Source organism: Nansenia antarctica (assembly GCF_963989245.1).
Source record: "Nansenia antarctica genome assembly, chromosome: 2".
Taxonomy (NCBI): Eukaryota; Metazoa; Chordata; class Actinopteri; order Argentiniformes; family Microstomatidae; genus Nansenia; species Nansenia antarctica.
The window spans coordinates 70,614,071-70,629,070 of NC_137675.1; the positions used below are offsets into that span (position 1 = coordinate 70,614,071).

The 15,000-nt window shown below is 43.8% G+C and overlaps 1 protein-coding gene across 1 annotated transcript in view; it reads right to left on the bottom strand.

Moving 5' to 3' along the window:
• Window positions 1–9,827, bottom strand: part of LOC308150533 (SH3 and cysteine-rich domain-containing protein 2-like) — a gene marked incomplete at both ends in the record, with an annotated part of 16,932 nt that extends 7,105 nt beyond the window's left edge. The window contains 2 exons of the mRNA XM_080523352.1: window positions 712–1,054; window positions 9,741–9,827. Of these exons, the coding sequence (XP_080379478.1) occupies window positions 712–1,054; window positions 9,741–9,827 (430 nt within the window). The remainder of the gene's footprint in view (window positions 1–711; window positions 1,055–9,740) is intronic.
• Window positions 9,828–15,000: the final 5,173 nt, after the last annotated feature.

A 15,000-nucleotide genomic window follows, 5' to 3' on the forward strand; every position in this document is an offset into this window, starting at 1 on the left:
AAGCCACAACAAGACAAGACAAACAATTGTGGTTTGGTTAAAGCCAGATCAATTACTCTGCACAAGAAGACTGCGAGGCGGAGGAGGGACCGGGAGAGCGGAGGTACAGCTGGACTAAGATGCTGTGTTGAAGAAAATAAAACGATGATGTATGCAAACGCAAGCCCTAGTGCAAAAAAAGAAGAGCTGAGTGGCCTCCGCAATCGATCATTGTGACAGGAAGTAGATTAACGGAAGACTGAGGTAGTATGAGACTGTTTATTCACCTCAACACAAGCAGCGTATCAAACCAAGGACACCATGAGTACCCTGACTGTCAGCAATTGAAATCATGTTTCATATCAAATGTAACATGAACGTGGAACGGGATGGTTTTTCTATGGTTCCCCGCTTTTCTACTGGAAGAATTCCAATCTTTCAAACCAATCTAATGCTTGCTTCAGTTCATTCATGGGATAGTATTACATTGATATTGCTACTCAATATGGATGCGATTGTGTAAGTAGTTTCAAATGGTTATTCCAGTCATTAGCTTCCTAGTGGACTGTTGCCTATGGCGTCGCGTCTAGCCACTCAATAGTGTCTGATCATTGTAATGGATAGGAGCAGTGTCTACTGGGATAGATGGCTCAGATGTGCAGCACACTCTCACACTGTGGCCTAATCAGGGTGCTACAGGTGAGAAGCCTGGGAGTAAAGTTGGTACCTTACCCACGATCATGTGCTTGCAGAGCTGGCAGTTGGTGGGCCTGCGGAATATGTGCTCTTGAAAGCAGTGGGTCACCTGCGGGGGGGGCTTGGAGGGCAACGATGGGGAGGGGCATAGAGAAGGGGAGTGGGAGCAGAGGGAGGGGTTGGGGCTGAGTGATGGGGAGAGGGAGGGCGAGCAGTCGCTGGTGAGTGGCGAGCCCGGAAGGGGTGGGGAGGGGGGTGGGGGGTCGGTGATGAAGTCTGGGGGGAGACGGGCATCACTGTTGGACCTCTGGAAGAAGTTCTCCACACTCTTACTGCGCATGAGGGTCTTGAAGGACAGGGAGCGCTTCAGTCGCTGGAGCTACAGAGCCAGGGAGACAAGGAGACAAGGAGGTGAGGATGAGCAGAGACTTCAGGGCAGGCAAAAATCACTTAAATGCCTTAGGAAACAATAACTGGTATGAAATACACCCTAAGCTGAAACGCATCAATCTCTGTATCAACCAATATAGACAGAGGGTTGACTTGTGTAATAACATCCACTAGGAAAACACTGTAAAAACAGTGATTGAAATCTCACATGGGAAAGTGGGTTGAAATGGGATTACTAAAAGTGCAGATTGGGTTTCATGTTTTCCGAATTTGCTGGTGGGGGGTTTAAAACATGATAAGACTTTCAGCAAAAAAGCATACATCCTTACGTCGAGCACTGATGTGTGCAAATTAAATTTTCCCTCAGATCAGGAGCAGAGGAGGTGAATGACGGAAAGAAAGTGAGGCAGTTTGTGCTGCCTTGTCGGCTAGCAGCAGCTGATCCCCTAGGCTGCTAATCTGATCTGAGCATGTTCACAGAATGTATTGATCCAGACTGGAGGATGTTGGCATACCCTATGTATCACTTTCCTTGGGTGTGCTGGCCCTATAGGCACAGTGACCAATGCACACACAGACACACACACACCAAACACTCGCTCCAGTATGCACCTACACGCCCACACGCACACACACACACAGAAACACACACACACACACACACACACACACACACAGAAACATGCACATGCACACACACACACACACACACACACACACACACACACAAACCCTGTGGGATTATACAGCAACCTTTATCTGTTAATGACATAATAACGATCAGCATCATTCATCTCTTATTACCTCTATTGACCAGCCTGCTCCTGCATGTCTGATGGAGTCAACACGTGTCAAAGCCTCATCATCCCCTCTTCCCATCTGGCATTGATTGCCTTAATAAATACATGTCCGCTGTTGTCCTCCTCCGGTCATAGATATGGATGGTAATAGATCAGCAGGAGTCAGTGGGGTCAGGTTTGACATAATGGATGGTGGTATGGAGTATCTGTCACCACCAGGAAGAGTTTAGGAGAGGGAGGGTGTGGTCTCCTGGAGGAATGGATGGGGCGGCGCAGACAGGCAGATGATCAATACGGCACAGAGGCTCGCGGCACACGCTCTCACTCTGTCTGTCTGTCTGTCTGGAGGCTGCCTGCGCCCCAGGCATCACCACTTGACTGGGACTTGTTGTTTACACCTCTGAGACTCTAAGAATAGTTGATGACAACCGTTTTGTCTTTGAGTGTGTGTGTGTGTGTGTGTGTGTGTGTGTGTGTGTGTGTGTGTGTGTGTGTGTGGGTGGGTGGGTGGGCATTTGTGTGTGAGAGAGAGACATAGAGAGAGAAATACTTTTACAGTCTTCTCCTGTATGTGTAAGTGAACTCCATGCATTACAATGAGCCAGTTCTCCCATTTCTACCTCCGGCAGCCTCGTCTGTTAGACTAGACACACCAGTCACCGTTTCCTGTAAGGAGGCACCAAGCACCGTCAATCAGCGGAATTGAGCGTTGGCGGAGCACGATCCGTGCTGGAACACATGTCCCGGCTAATTATAGCTAATCCAATCAACCGTCTGTGCGTGATTGAAAAATCCTGTTAACCTCAGTTTTAATATTAGCTTAGAGGCCCCGGCGGTCTGACGCAAAGACAACATGATGCTACCTCTTGAATTAATAATGCAATCAATACACAGTGCTCCAGATCATAACTGTTGTTTTATTTCTATCGTCTTGATATGGATTATCCCCTTCACATGTCATGGACTTAATCGAGCCTTAAATGGGATCCCTACAAACACAACCCAGTTGGACAGAGTGTGTATGTGTGTGTGTGTGTGTGTGTGTGTGTGTGTGTGTGTGTGTGTGTGTGTGTGTGTGTGTGTGTGTGTGTGTGTACTAGCCCATTTAAGTGTCAGATACTGTATCGACCCCCTGCAGTTTAATGATAATATCATGATGGCAATCATGCCAGAGAGTGCCAAAGGAAGGGAACAGCTTCTGGTGAGAAAGCTATTCTCTCTCTCTCCCTCTCCCTCTCCCTCTCCCTCTGTCTCTCCCTCTGTCTCTCCCTCTGTCTCTCCATGGATTTTAAGCCAGCGCCCGGCAGGAGCCCTGAAGCGCCTGTTCGACTCAGAGGTCACAACGGTGATGAGTGAGTAGCAAACAACGATGCGGCCATGTGAGAGACAATTGGGAGCAATAGGACACATCTGTCTACCGACATCTTTCAATTTGAGGACACAAACATAACACGAACAGGCGCACGCGCCCACCTCCCTCGGGTGTGTATGGTCTGGAGGACTGAGAAGAAAGCCCAAGAGAAGCGACAAGCAGACTCTAGACATAAATAACCTGCTGGGAAACAAGTGTAAATTAATGATGAAGCCACACGCGCGCCGCGCGCGCACACACACACACACACACGCACGCACACACACATTCCTGTCAGTTCAGATGTTTATCAGATGCAAGCAGCACAGGGGGAGTGGGAGTGTTGTGTTGTCTCTTCAGAACAGTAGTGTCAGTGATGGTGGGGCCTCTCTAATAACTTTGACTCAAAGCTGTCATGACAGCATGCCTCTTGGTGCTGGAGTGTTTTTTCCTGGAACATTTCCCTTTCCTCAGCATCACCCATTACCTATCTAAGTCACGGTGTTTTGTCAAACTATCCACAGCTCAGTCTTATCACAGTACTGACAACCACATACATCAACCCAGTTAGGACCCAGGGTTGATGTGGGTCCTACACACTACTACACACTACTGTGTCAGAAAGTAGTTCAGACGTTCTCCCTTAGGACCCAGGAGTTATTTCACACACCACTGTGCATGCAGCACACATTCACTCATAGTTATAGAAGTTGAAGTACATGTTAAACCAATAATAAATTCATCTACAACAAGGTCAGAGTAAGATGGAGTTCACCTATCTATTCTCATTAATAGCCAATAGCCAATATCCAGAGCATGTCATTTAACCATGACCTCAGTTTTGCAAAAACGGTTATCTCGCTTTGTATTTTATTATACTATATCATGTTTTTTCTTTCAGATTAGATTAGATTCAACCGTATTGTCATTGACAAGTACTAAGACAAGGAAATTGAGTTTGTCATCTAACCAGATGCATTGTAGAAAAGCCATGAATGTTTCAAGTTCATTGTTACGTTACATTACACGAGTGTAAGAGAGTAACATTCTTAGGCTTCGGATCCTGACATTGCAGCACAAGACATAAGGCAATAGGCATAGGCTAATACAAGATAACAGTGACAATATTACAGCTAAGACAGGATACACTAGTGGTGCAACTAGTAATAATAGATAGTTCAATAATAAAGTGGCTGTGCGCTTAAGGTTTTTGCAGTCCGTATACATGGGGTGTGCTTGGGGATGATGGTCATTTGTCTACAGTGGGCTTGTTCATGTTCTTTAATGTATGGACATTGCAATTATTGGACTTATCAGGAAGATACCCTAATGAAGACGTTCATTACTGTGAATCAATGAGTCAATGTGGACAGTGGTCAAGTTATTCATGTCTAGCCTCGCGCTACGTGCAATGAATATGAATGTAGTCATATGCATGAATATCAATATGATACGTACAGTAAAGATACGGTGAAAGATGGTACGGTAAAGGTGTACAGTGTGATGCGTAAAGGACAAGGGCGAATAAGATAAGTGCAGTGTGCACGTATATTCTTTGTGTGCACTCCTTCATATATAATACGTGAGACGTAATATTTCGATTTATGTTGGTGGAAATGATCCATTTCAAAGCGTTTCTCCAGTTTCATCCTTCTGCCAGCAGAGTCGCAGTTGCTCATTTCTCCAGTTTCTCTGCATATGCATGGGTCTCAGTGTGCGTAGAGGTGCGCACAGTTTCAAGTTCATTTTTTATAAATCCCAAAATTGCAGGGAAATTTGAGGCCCCAGGTCAGGCGAATTAGATGGAGTACTCTCCAAGTCAGGTGAGTTTGTTAGAGTACTCTCCGAGTCAGGTGAGTTTGTTAGAGTACTCCAGTCTGCCAGTGAGGTATGGAAGGGAAAAGGTCAACTGAGGACCCATTTAAAATTCTGACAGGCATCCAGCTATTATTCTAATAGTGATACATCTCTCCGCAGCGATTATGTTTATTTATGATGCATTTGTGTATGCAGCAGTTGCAGGTGTTAGAACCATGTTTGTGCTTTTACATATTACTGTAGAGGGCAGTTTGTCCATCTGTCTGACCAGTCTTTCTTTAAAAAGAACACTGGTCAACCACTATTTACTGACAATGGTCCAATGAAATGAAAAGGAATCCAAGAGAGAGAATGAAAGTAGCGAGTATCAGAATATCCAGAAAAAAGTGTGGGGTTTTGTTCTTTATGATTATGTGCGGAACAGAGGGGATATGTAGCTGGATAATGTCGTAAGATTTCTCTGCTAGACTAAAGCTACTCATTATGCATGACAACGGCACAGCAAAATCCCACTTTGAATAGGAGATAAGAGATGCACAGGCACACACAATTTATCTGGACCTCTTTGTCTCGTTCTGTCTCACACACGCTCAGACAAACAGACAGACAGACACACAGACAGATAGACATACACACAAACACTTTTCTTCCTCTCTCTCTGTCCCTCTCTCTCTCTCTCTCTCTCTCTGTTTCTGTTTCTCTCAGACAGACTTTGCAGGTCTCTTTGAAACCAAGCGCTAGATAAAAAGGTAGTCTGTTCCTGTTACAGTCTTTCCTTGGCACCATCCTCCCTTCCCCCCGCCACATCAGCAGTGATGCCTCTTCCCTCACCTCCTACACACCCTCACTGGGTACTCTTCATCACCTTCACCCTGACAGCTCATCACCCGCCCATTACACTCCCCCGATCACTGTCCACATGTATGACCCAGCACATAAAACACGCTGTCAATCACACAGGGGGAGATAGTGAGCAAGCGATAGAGTGTGAGCGTGGGTGTGTGTTTCAACCCAATTTAGAAACCATGTGACCGGGTCTGGTTAAAATGTCCTCTTGTCCTCATGGTCATTTTTCAGTTTTACTTTTCGAGGTAATGAAAGTGCAGATTGTAAGCTTTCAAATGATGTATCATATATTGTAATCTGAAAAAAGTTGAAGAAGATTATGCTTATTTGAATGTTGGTCCACCTCAAACCAAATAGTGGAGAAACGTGCTGTGAATCAAAACACAGGCAAAACAGCTGCTAATAGCTAGCACTAAAAAGGAACTTCGATACGAACATCTAACTGCATGTTTAGCACATCACAACATGCTGATAGAACAACAACATGCTAAAAACACATAACTACACATAATTAGATGATCACACAGTACTTGAACCTTGAACCATCCTAAAACTTACGTTTGTTTAGAAGCCATCTATCACTTACCAGCAGATGAGACAGTGAATCCAATTCACAAATTATAAGTATTTAGGGATCCTAAAACTGTTGTTTGTTATATCGAGTGGGATCTTCAACACTTTCATAATTTTTTATGATTTATTTATTTATTTTTAAACAAGGTTTTTGCTCATTTGCGTGACTTGAGGATTGCCGACATACAGCCCCTTTCACCAGACCGTGTCACATATATCAAATAATAACAAGGTAATATCATATTTATTCACCCTTCTTGTCAACAATACAATACAAGTTAAATGGCAACATTGTTATGTCCCAAAGGATGATGTCAGAGAGGCACACAACATACAGTGACACAGTGACACAGACCAACACCTGTAGGGTGCTGATTGATGGGTGTTGAGCGCAGCAGGCTCTCAGAAAGGTGCCATATTGTCAGCTGTCACCCAGTCCTCCATAAGATCATCTGCTCCTTTGTTCACACACACACAGACACACACACACACACACACACACACACACACACACACCTCTGCCAGTCAGGACATGGGTCATGGCACGCCACTGTGTGCCAGCGGCGATACTCGAGAGCCTTGTCTCCGTTATTCTTTGGCACTCTCCTTAATCTCTATTTCTGCCATCCTCCATCCTTCTAAGTTAGGAATACGCTACAGGCAGATCTAGGGAGCATCTGTTATCTCTGAGTCACTCTCTCTAGCTCCCTGTCATCGTTATCAGATAGAAAGCATATTAAGGACACACGGAACTGTGCAGTGTTTGGGTGATCAGATAACTTAAAAATGATTTCCTGCAGCAGCAGCAGCAGCAGCAGCAGCAGCAGCCTTATCTTTACGAGTGTGTTTGTTAGTGTGTTGATAAAAAAGATTGATGGTAAGATATATTGATAAATGGATGGATAGAGAGAGAGAAGGGGGGGGGTTGTTGTGAATATGAATGTGTGTGTGTGTGTGTGTGTGTGTGTATCTGAGATAGATTTTCAATTCGACCCCAGCACCCCTGGGATCAGACCCAGTCTATCGGGCTGAGATTCCGCCCGTCCGTTTGTTTGTAGAGAATGGGTTTGACATTTAGACCAGAGCTCATCTAATGGATTCTTAATAGACTCCAGCGGTCAAAGTGTCTCCATGACTCTTTGGGCGCCGGACTATCGAATTCCAAGCATTTAATGGAGGCTCGAAAGAACTGGCAATTAACCTATCACCTTAACACCGAGAAGGTCAAACCCAATCAAAGAGATGGGATTTGAGGTGATCGAGTCAAGTCAATGTGATTAACCTGCCATGACACCTCCACCTGCGGTGATGAAGGGAGAGTGGAGCACAGGACGACAATGAGGTGGAAATTGATCCTCGAACGGCTCTTGTAATGTCTGACCAATCAGTGCCTTTTTGAATGGTAGTCTGATGCGCTGGTTTTCACGTCAGAGTGCATGTGAATACCAATCACTGTAGACACAGGCAGGCTCACTCTTTGAGCGTCTGATGAGCCGCGAGCTCACTGAGCGGAGAACAAAGACAAGGAGGGGAGAGACTCATCCCTCTACTACGTCTTTCTGACAGGAGGGATGAGACCCCATCCCTCTACTACGTCTTTCTGACGTAGAATGTCAAGAGACTCACAGCACCTACAGAATGTTGAGTGTTTTCTCCAGATGTGACACTGACAACACTGCAGGAACATTATTGGATCGCAATATCATAATGGCCAATCACTCGCGGGCCGGCCTGATGTGGAATCTGACCATTGAGTCAGTCATAGAATTTGTGATTTCTATGCCTGTTGACTGGACAAAACAAACCTGGAGAAAAAAAAAGGCTTGTGAATGGATTTGTAATGCTCAGTCAAGTGATTCATGACCGAAGTGTGAAAGCCTATACGTGTCTGTAATATAAAAGGCCCCTCAAGTCAATACAGCTCCCAGGTTTACAAACTCCAGGGTTAGCTTTTTGAACAACATTTGATACGGTCTTGGTTGCATCCATTCAATCCAAAAGCCTCATTTGAACACCTGAGGCTAGGCATTAGTGCAATGATTAATGGGCTCTAGCCTTAATCTCAATCTGAGAAATGGATACAAAAAAATGCTGCTTTCAGATTATTGGGGTGATTTAATTCAGAATTATGTAACAGTTGCATCCCCAGTTGCCCCCTCCCTCCTGTCTCATCTGTGCTTAAATCATTATCTAACAAACTCCACATTTAACTGTTGAAAACACACACAAAGGGTTAGTATTTGTGTGTGTGTCTCTCTATCACACACACACACACGCACGCACGCACGCACACACACACACACACACACACACACACACACACACACACACACACACCAAATGCAATTATTCCCTTCTTACTTCAGACCTGACTTGGTTGATTTTACTCCCAGTGACTTACAGCTGACAAGAAAATACACCTGCAGTCTACTATATTGAAGATTGTCTTCAAGAGACTGCAGGTGTCTTTTCTGAATGGAAACATGTGGATGGAGAAGTCAAAGGCAAAAAGGCTTAATAAACTATGGGCCGGTTTCACAGACAAGGCTTAAGCCTAGTCCTGGACTAAATCACACTTTCAATGTAAAATCTCCATTGAAGATGCTTTTTAGTCTAGGATTAGGCTTAAGCCTTGTCTGTGAAACTGGCCCTATGAGTTATAGGCCAATATAAAGTCATATTTCTGTTTTAACAAACTAGAGGAATGTTTCAAGTGAAATCACCTGCACCCCATCATCACACAGTCAATGTTCATCTTATGCTAAACAAAGTCTGAAGGCTTTGTTTCTACATATTTAGGCAATGTGTGTTATTTATCTCAAGTCAGGGATATCAATGCAATCATTCAAACACCTGCACCTATCATCATTTCCTTGCAGTCTCATTTAAAATTGTCTGCGTAAAGACAACGGACATACTGTGGACTGGAGTTACCATCTGGAGCTTGTGGCTTAATGCCTTTCAATTTGTGTCACTTTAACCAGGTCCAAAACGGCTGTCGGTCGGTGAGAGAGAATGAAAGTACGTGAGCTTAGAATTATAAGGTTCTATCTCCGTTTAGGGTAGTTCAGAGATATTGAGCGTCAAAGTTTTTACATTCCATTATGTTTTGTGAGATGGAACCTTTGTATTTTATGAATTACTAACTCAAAGATGTCAACATTTAAAAAAATAACACCACACGGGCATTAATAAACACCTAATGGATCGGATTATGTAAAAAACTCAATTTGGACAAAAATGGAGATAGAACCTTATAATTCTAACCTCACGAGTCGGCTACTTGCCTTGGACACCGGTTGAATAGACATGGTGCTCGGCGAGCGTTGGAGCTGCTGCGGCTCGCTCTCCATCTCGCTGTTCTCCGTCATCATCCGTCCTCTCCTCTCCAGACGGGATATCTTCGGCTGAGGTCCGAGTTTCGAAATAACGTGGAGTTGCTGCTAATATCCCTTGAAATAGGAGTTCAAGAACATGTCCAATCAAGACATGAAAATGTGCATATTAGGTGATTTCGTGTGAGGGATTCGCGCGCGCGGAGAGGGTAGGTCGAATATTGTAGGTGGACCAATTTGCCACACACAGGCTTATATCAGATATGTATAGGCTACCACATGTTTACATGCGAGTAAAGGCATTTAAGGACATGGGATTCGAGACCGGTCTAATCTATGTGGCGTTCTCCAAGAGATGGAACTCTCCCGTTTTACGCACCTGTAAGGAACTATTATCCTCTCCAGCAAAGAAAGTCGGTTAACTGCTGTATTATAGGTTGTGGCTTCCACTACTCGTGAGTTTAGAATGATAAGGTTCTATCTCCGTCTAGGGTAGTTCAGAGATATTGAGCGTCAAAGTTTTTACATTCCATTATGTTTTGTGAGATGGAACCTTTGTATTTTATGAATTACTAACAAAAAAATGTCAACATTTAAAAAAATAACACCACACAGGCATTAATAAACACCTAATGGATCAGATTATGTAAAAAAACTCAATTTTGACAAAAATGGAGATAGAACCTTATAATTCTAACCTCACGTACTGTTGTAAACTCCCCTCCAAATATTGCATGTTGGACCCAGCTTTGTGCGACTCCACTGCCTCTGGTTTAGAGAAGAAACAGTGGCATATCCATTGGGTTGTTTTCTAAATGGCAAATCCTTCACGTTATTTTGCTTGGAGATCTTTGAAGTCCAAAACCTTAGCTACTGTAGTTGTGACGGTATCCTGTTCAACCTTTTGCTTGCAGTGTTTCAGCTGTGACATACAATTCAATTTAACCGCAAAATGTGTCACGCCTCCCCGTGCGTCCGTGGCACGTGATTGGAGCAGTCTTTACAACCATGTTACCATCAATACACTGTCACATTGGGGTTGGTGGTTGTAAGAAAATTCATATATTATAAATTCTAAATAATTTTAAATAAATATTATTAAATTATCATATATATAAATTCAAGAAATACAGTAGCCCATGATAGACAATCCAACCCCTGAGTGTGTGTGTTGTTTATTTTCTGATTGAGCTGTTGGCTATATGCTTGTTCCAAAGAAAAGCCTTACAGTTTTTCAGGTCACATTTTGAAGAGCCAAGAGGCTGAATGTACACACATTTGTATAGCCTACTGTATCCATTCAAATGTGTTTTTGTGCCATGCTTGTCTCATCTCCTTTACCAGCATTCCACAACCTTTTCGAGTGCACCTGTCCTGGAATGACTACAGAGAGTCATGTTGTCTATGGTTGCTTAACCTCGTCCCCAGGCTATGACTGGGCTCCTAGCATATAGCATTGTAACTATTATGTATATGTACGTTTCTACTGAATTAACTGGGAACTATTCCTTTGCAGTCTCTGTAATTCTTTGACAGTTAGCCTACACTTAGATTTGTTAGGGAATTTCTGCTTTATTGGGATAGAGACTAGATATTGACAGGAAGAGACAGTAGAGATTGACAGGAAGAGATGGTAGAGATTGACAGTAGAGATGACATGCAGGATATGTAAACGGACAGTCAGAATCTAACCGGGGACCCTGCGATTACATGGCTGGCACCTTAGCGTACTATGCCACCAAGCACCCCTCACTTAGAGTTTTAATCAGCGAGAAGTGGCTTCATTTTGTATTCTAGTTTTCTTCTCTTTTTTTTTTTTTTTTTAAACCACAGAAGCATGTTGGCCTATCTGCTCTCTCTGTCCGTCTGTGCGTGTGTGTGTGTGTGTGTGTGTGTGCATGAAAGAGAGTTCGAGGTTGCACATGAGCATGCATGTGCGAGAGTAGAATGAAGGAGGGAGAAAAAAGAGAGAGACCAAGTATCCCTTCAAATTCTAATGATCCTTACATCACTAGAGACGTTCTACTCAACATACGTCTGGTTGTTCTATGTGTTCCTCTTTCCCCCCCTCATTGTTCCATCCTCTGCTCATCTCTTGGAAGGTCCCTTCCCAGGTTGGCTGATGGTGTGTAAAAAGGTCCCTATCTTTATTACATCGTCCATTTAAGAGATCTCCCTTTCATTTTTTCCCTGCCCTATAAAACAGAGTGCACAGACCAGATTATTATCTTTTTATTAGTTGCCCTTTTACAGGTGAACTCATGTGCCTGGGGTGGTCCAGTGGTCTAGCATCAACCTACAGTACACACATATTGCCATGTGTTCGAATGTCTTACTTCTGTACTATCTCTCTAAAAACTGAAAAATACCACTGGGACTATACCACACTCCAAAAAATGACCTTTAAAAAACAATTTTCTGGAGTGTGGTAGTCCCACAGTTGTATTTTTCAGTTGTTAGAGAGATATTAGAGAAAGACAGGAAAGTAAGGAAGATTCAGATTAGATGTGCAGAATACAGATGTGTCTCAGGTTATAGGAGGATATTCATCAAGGTGCTGTGTGGCTTTTTACAGGTTGATGGTTAAAGGGTGAGATGAACTGTAAGTATAGGCAGATTGTAATTAGTACAGTGCTTGTGATTACAATCACATGCTGAACCTCCCTAGTCATGAAAGCCACCACCATGTGTGAGTTTGTATTGATTGATCATCATTACCAATGCCACCTATGCTACATAGACATCATATTTGTGGCAGTTAACCCCTAAATACACAGCAGGTGAGATGGCGTCTGGCGAGAGGCAGTAGTGGGTGAGGTGTGTGTGTGTGTGTGTGCAAACACTGAGCTGGCAGTAGCCTGCCTTCAATCAGAAGGAGAGCCACACTACTGCATATGATTATGATGTTTCTATGTATGCATTCCATTATTCCACCTAAGCCCTACATCAAAGTGTGAACCAAGCTCTCAGAGGCTATTTGAAGGGGTAAGGTTGGGGGAGAGACAACAGGGGGAGGGAGAGAGAGGGAGAGCATCAGGGAGAGAAGAGAGAGAAGGGAGAGCATCAGAGAGAGAAGAGAGAGAGGGAGAGCATCAGGGAGAGAAGAGAGAGAAGGGAGAGCATCAGAGAGAGAAGAGAGAGAAGGGAGAGCATCAGAGAGAGAAGAGAGAGAGGGAGAGCATCAGGGAGAGAAGAGAGAGCATCAGAGAGAGAGAGAGAGATGAGGGAGAAAGCCAAAGAGCTGTGACATTTATTATTGTGCTATGCCAGCCTCCGGAATCATATTCTGATTAATTATTCCTTTTTTCCTGCATGTCAGCAGCGAGTGTCAGCTGCGTAGTGGATTGTGGATTGCAGGTTTCACGGAGCAAAGGTCCCCTCCCCCAAGAATAAAACTAGAGGGACAGTTTGGTTCCCTGCATAGCTGTGTTATATAGTATTAACATACAGGACTTGTTTGCCTCTTGTGGTATTGGCTTATAAAAATGTATCTGTAAGACTTCTAATGTAGACACAGGAAAATTGTGCATATATTATGGGTTTCTAGTTGCTGATGGAAAAGCTACACACACACACACACGATTCTCAATCTCCTGCTCAGCTTCTCACTCTCAGACTGATACCCCAGGTGTCTGTAAGCCAGCTATAAATAAAGAACCCAAATAAGAGAACATGAGACAAAAACAACACAATCCATGATAGATGGAAAGAGGGAAACAATAGCTTCAGCAGCGGGGGAAGAAGAGCCAGAACGACTCCCTGGTGGCATGAGAGGAGGGCGACATCACAAGCCAAGGCGCTGGTCGCCATGGTACTGTGAGAGGGCTAGCTGTAGCGCCCTTCCCAGCATATAGAAATTATCCCTGTGTGCTTTCATCACAGCAGCTCTGATAGAGCAAGAGGCCAAGGGTGGAGACCTGAGCTTGGAATGTCTGTGAAGAAAGGTCTGCCACTGTCAACATGGATCAGAGATTCTGTCTGCTCGTCACAACCTCCTGTTCACAGCTATCAGAGCTGTTTCAATGGAACACAAACTGCAAAAGTAGCTCGATGCTGCCCTCTAGTGTTTGGAGGCAGGAAATTAATGTTACATTCATGTGAAAACATGAGTGGGCCTAGGCTACAATGACAAGTCCTACTGCATTATACAGAAATAACAGACAGATCTTAATAATATAGTTATATATTTATTCATACATACATATTCATTTATATCGGTTAATTGTAAAAAAAAAAAAAAAAAAAAAAAAAAAAGGGAAAAAAGGAAAGGATTTACAGTAATTATAATGAACTACAGTCGTTGTCAAAAATTGTCATTGTAATCCCCAGGTGTCAAACTACCAAAAACACACTAGATTCACCGCTTGTCTTCCCAGACGTCATCGCCCTCCCCAACATATAGTCTGGTCATAGGGACTGAATGTGTATGAATGGACTGATCCAGACAGCAGTTTTCCGTCATCTTCCATGTAAACTGGTGGAAGGTCAGAGGGACACAGCAGTGGAAGTGTTCAGCGTTGTGTTGTCTGAGACTATTCTACATAGTGGTGTCGTTGGAATACTGGCAACAACCCGGCACGGACATCCTCTGTAGTGTATTATGTTGTAAGGGAGACCTTGACACTACATTTCCTGTCTATAGCCTAGTGTGTGTGTGTGTGTGTGTGTGTGTGTATGTGTGTGTACATGTATGTGAAGGCATGATGTACTGTATGCCTGCCTATTCTCTGTGTGTCTTTACTCTCTAAGTGTTTGGTTCTGATTCGGATGTGTGTACTGTATGACTAAGCATGAGTGCTTGTGACTCAGCAAGCCTGTGTGAAGAGGGCAGACAGGTGAGAGATGCAGGCTCATCCAAACTCCCATGACTTCCCCTCTCTAGTAACTCCACAGTCCCATAGCTCAGTCCCACCCAGAGGGTGAGTGCATTACACATCATCGCCATTTTGGCTACTGGATGTTCCCTAATCCCCCATAAACCTCCATTCAAACAAAACAGATCAGACTGGATTACACTGGATTCATCTCAGTTCGCATTACACCCCCCCCCCCCATCCATCCATCCATCCACCCAACTGACAAATCACAAGTAGAAAAGGAATACTCATTCAATGTTTTGCCTGTTGGATCTGTTGCATCTTAGCAAGAGAGCGGTTTGAGAAAACTAACATTACTATCGGGCATACCAATATGATTGTGTTGTTCCCTACAG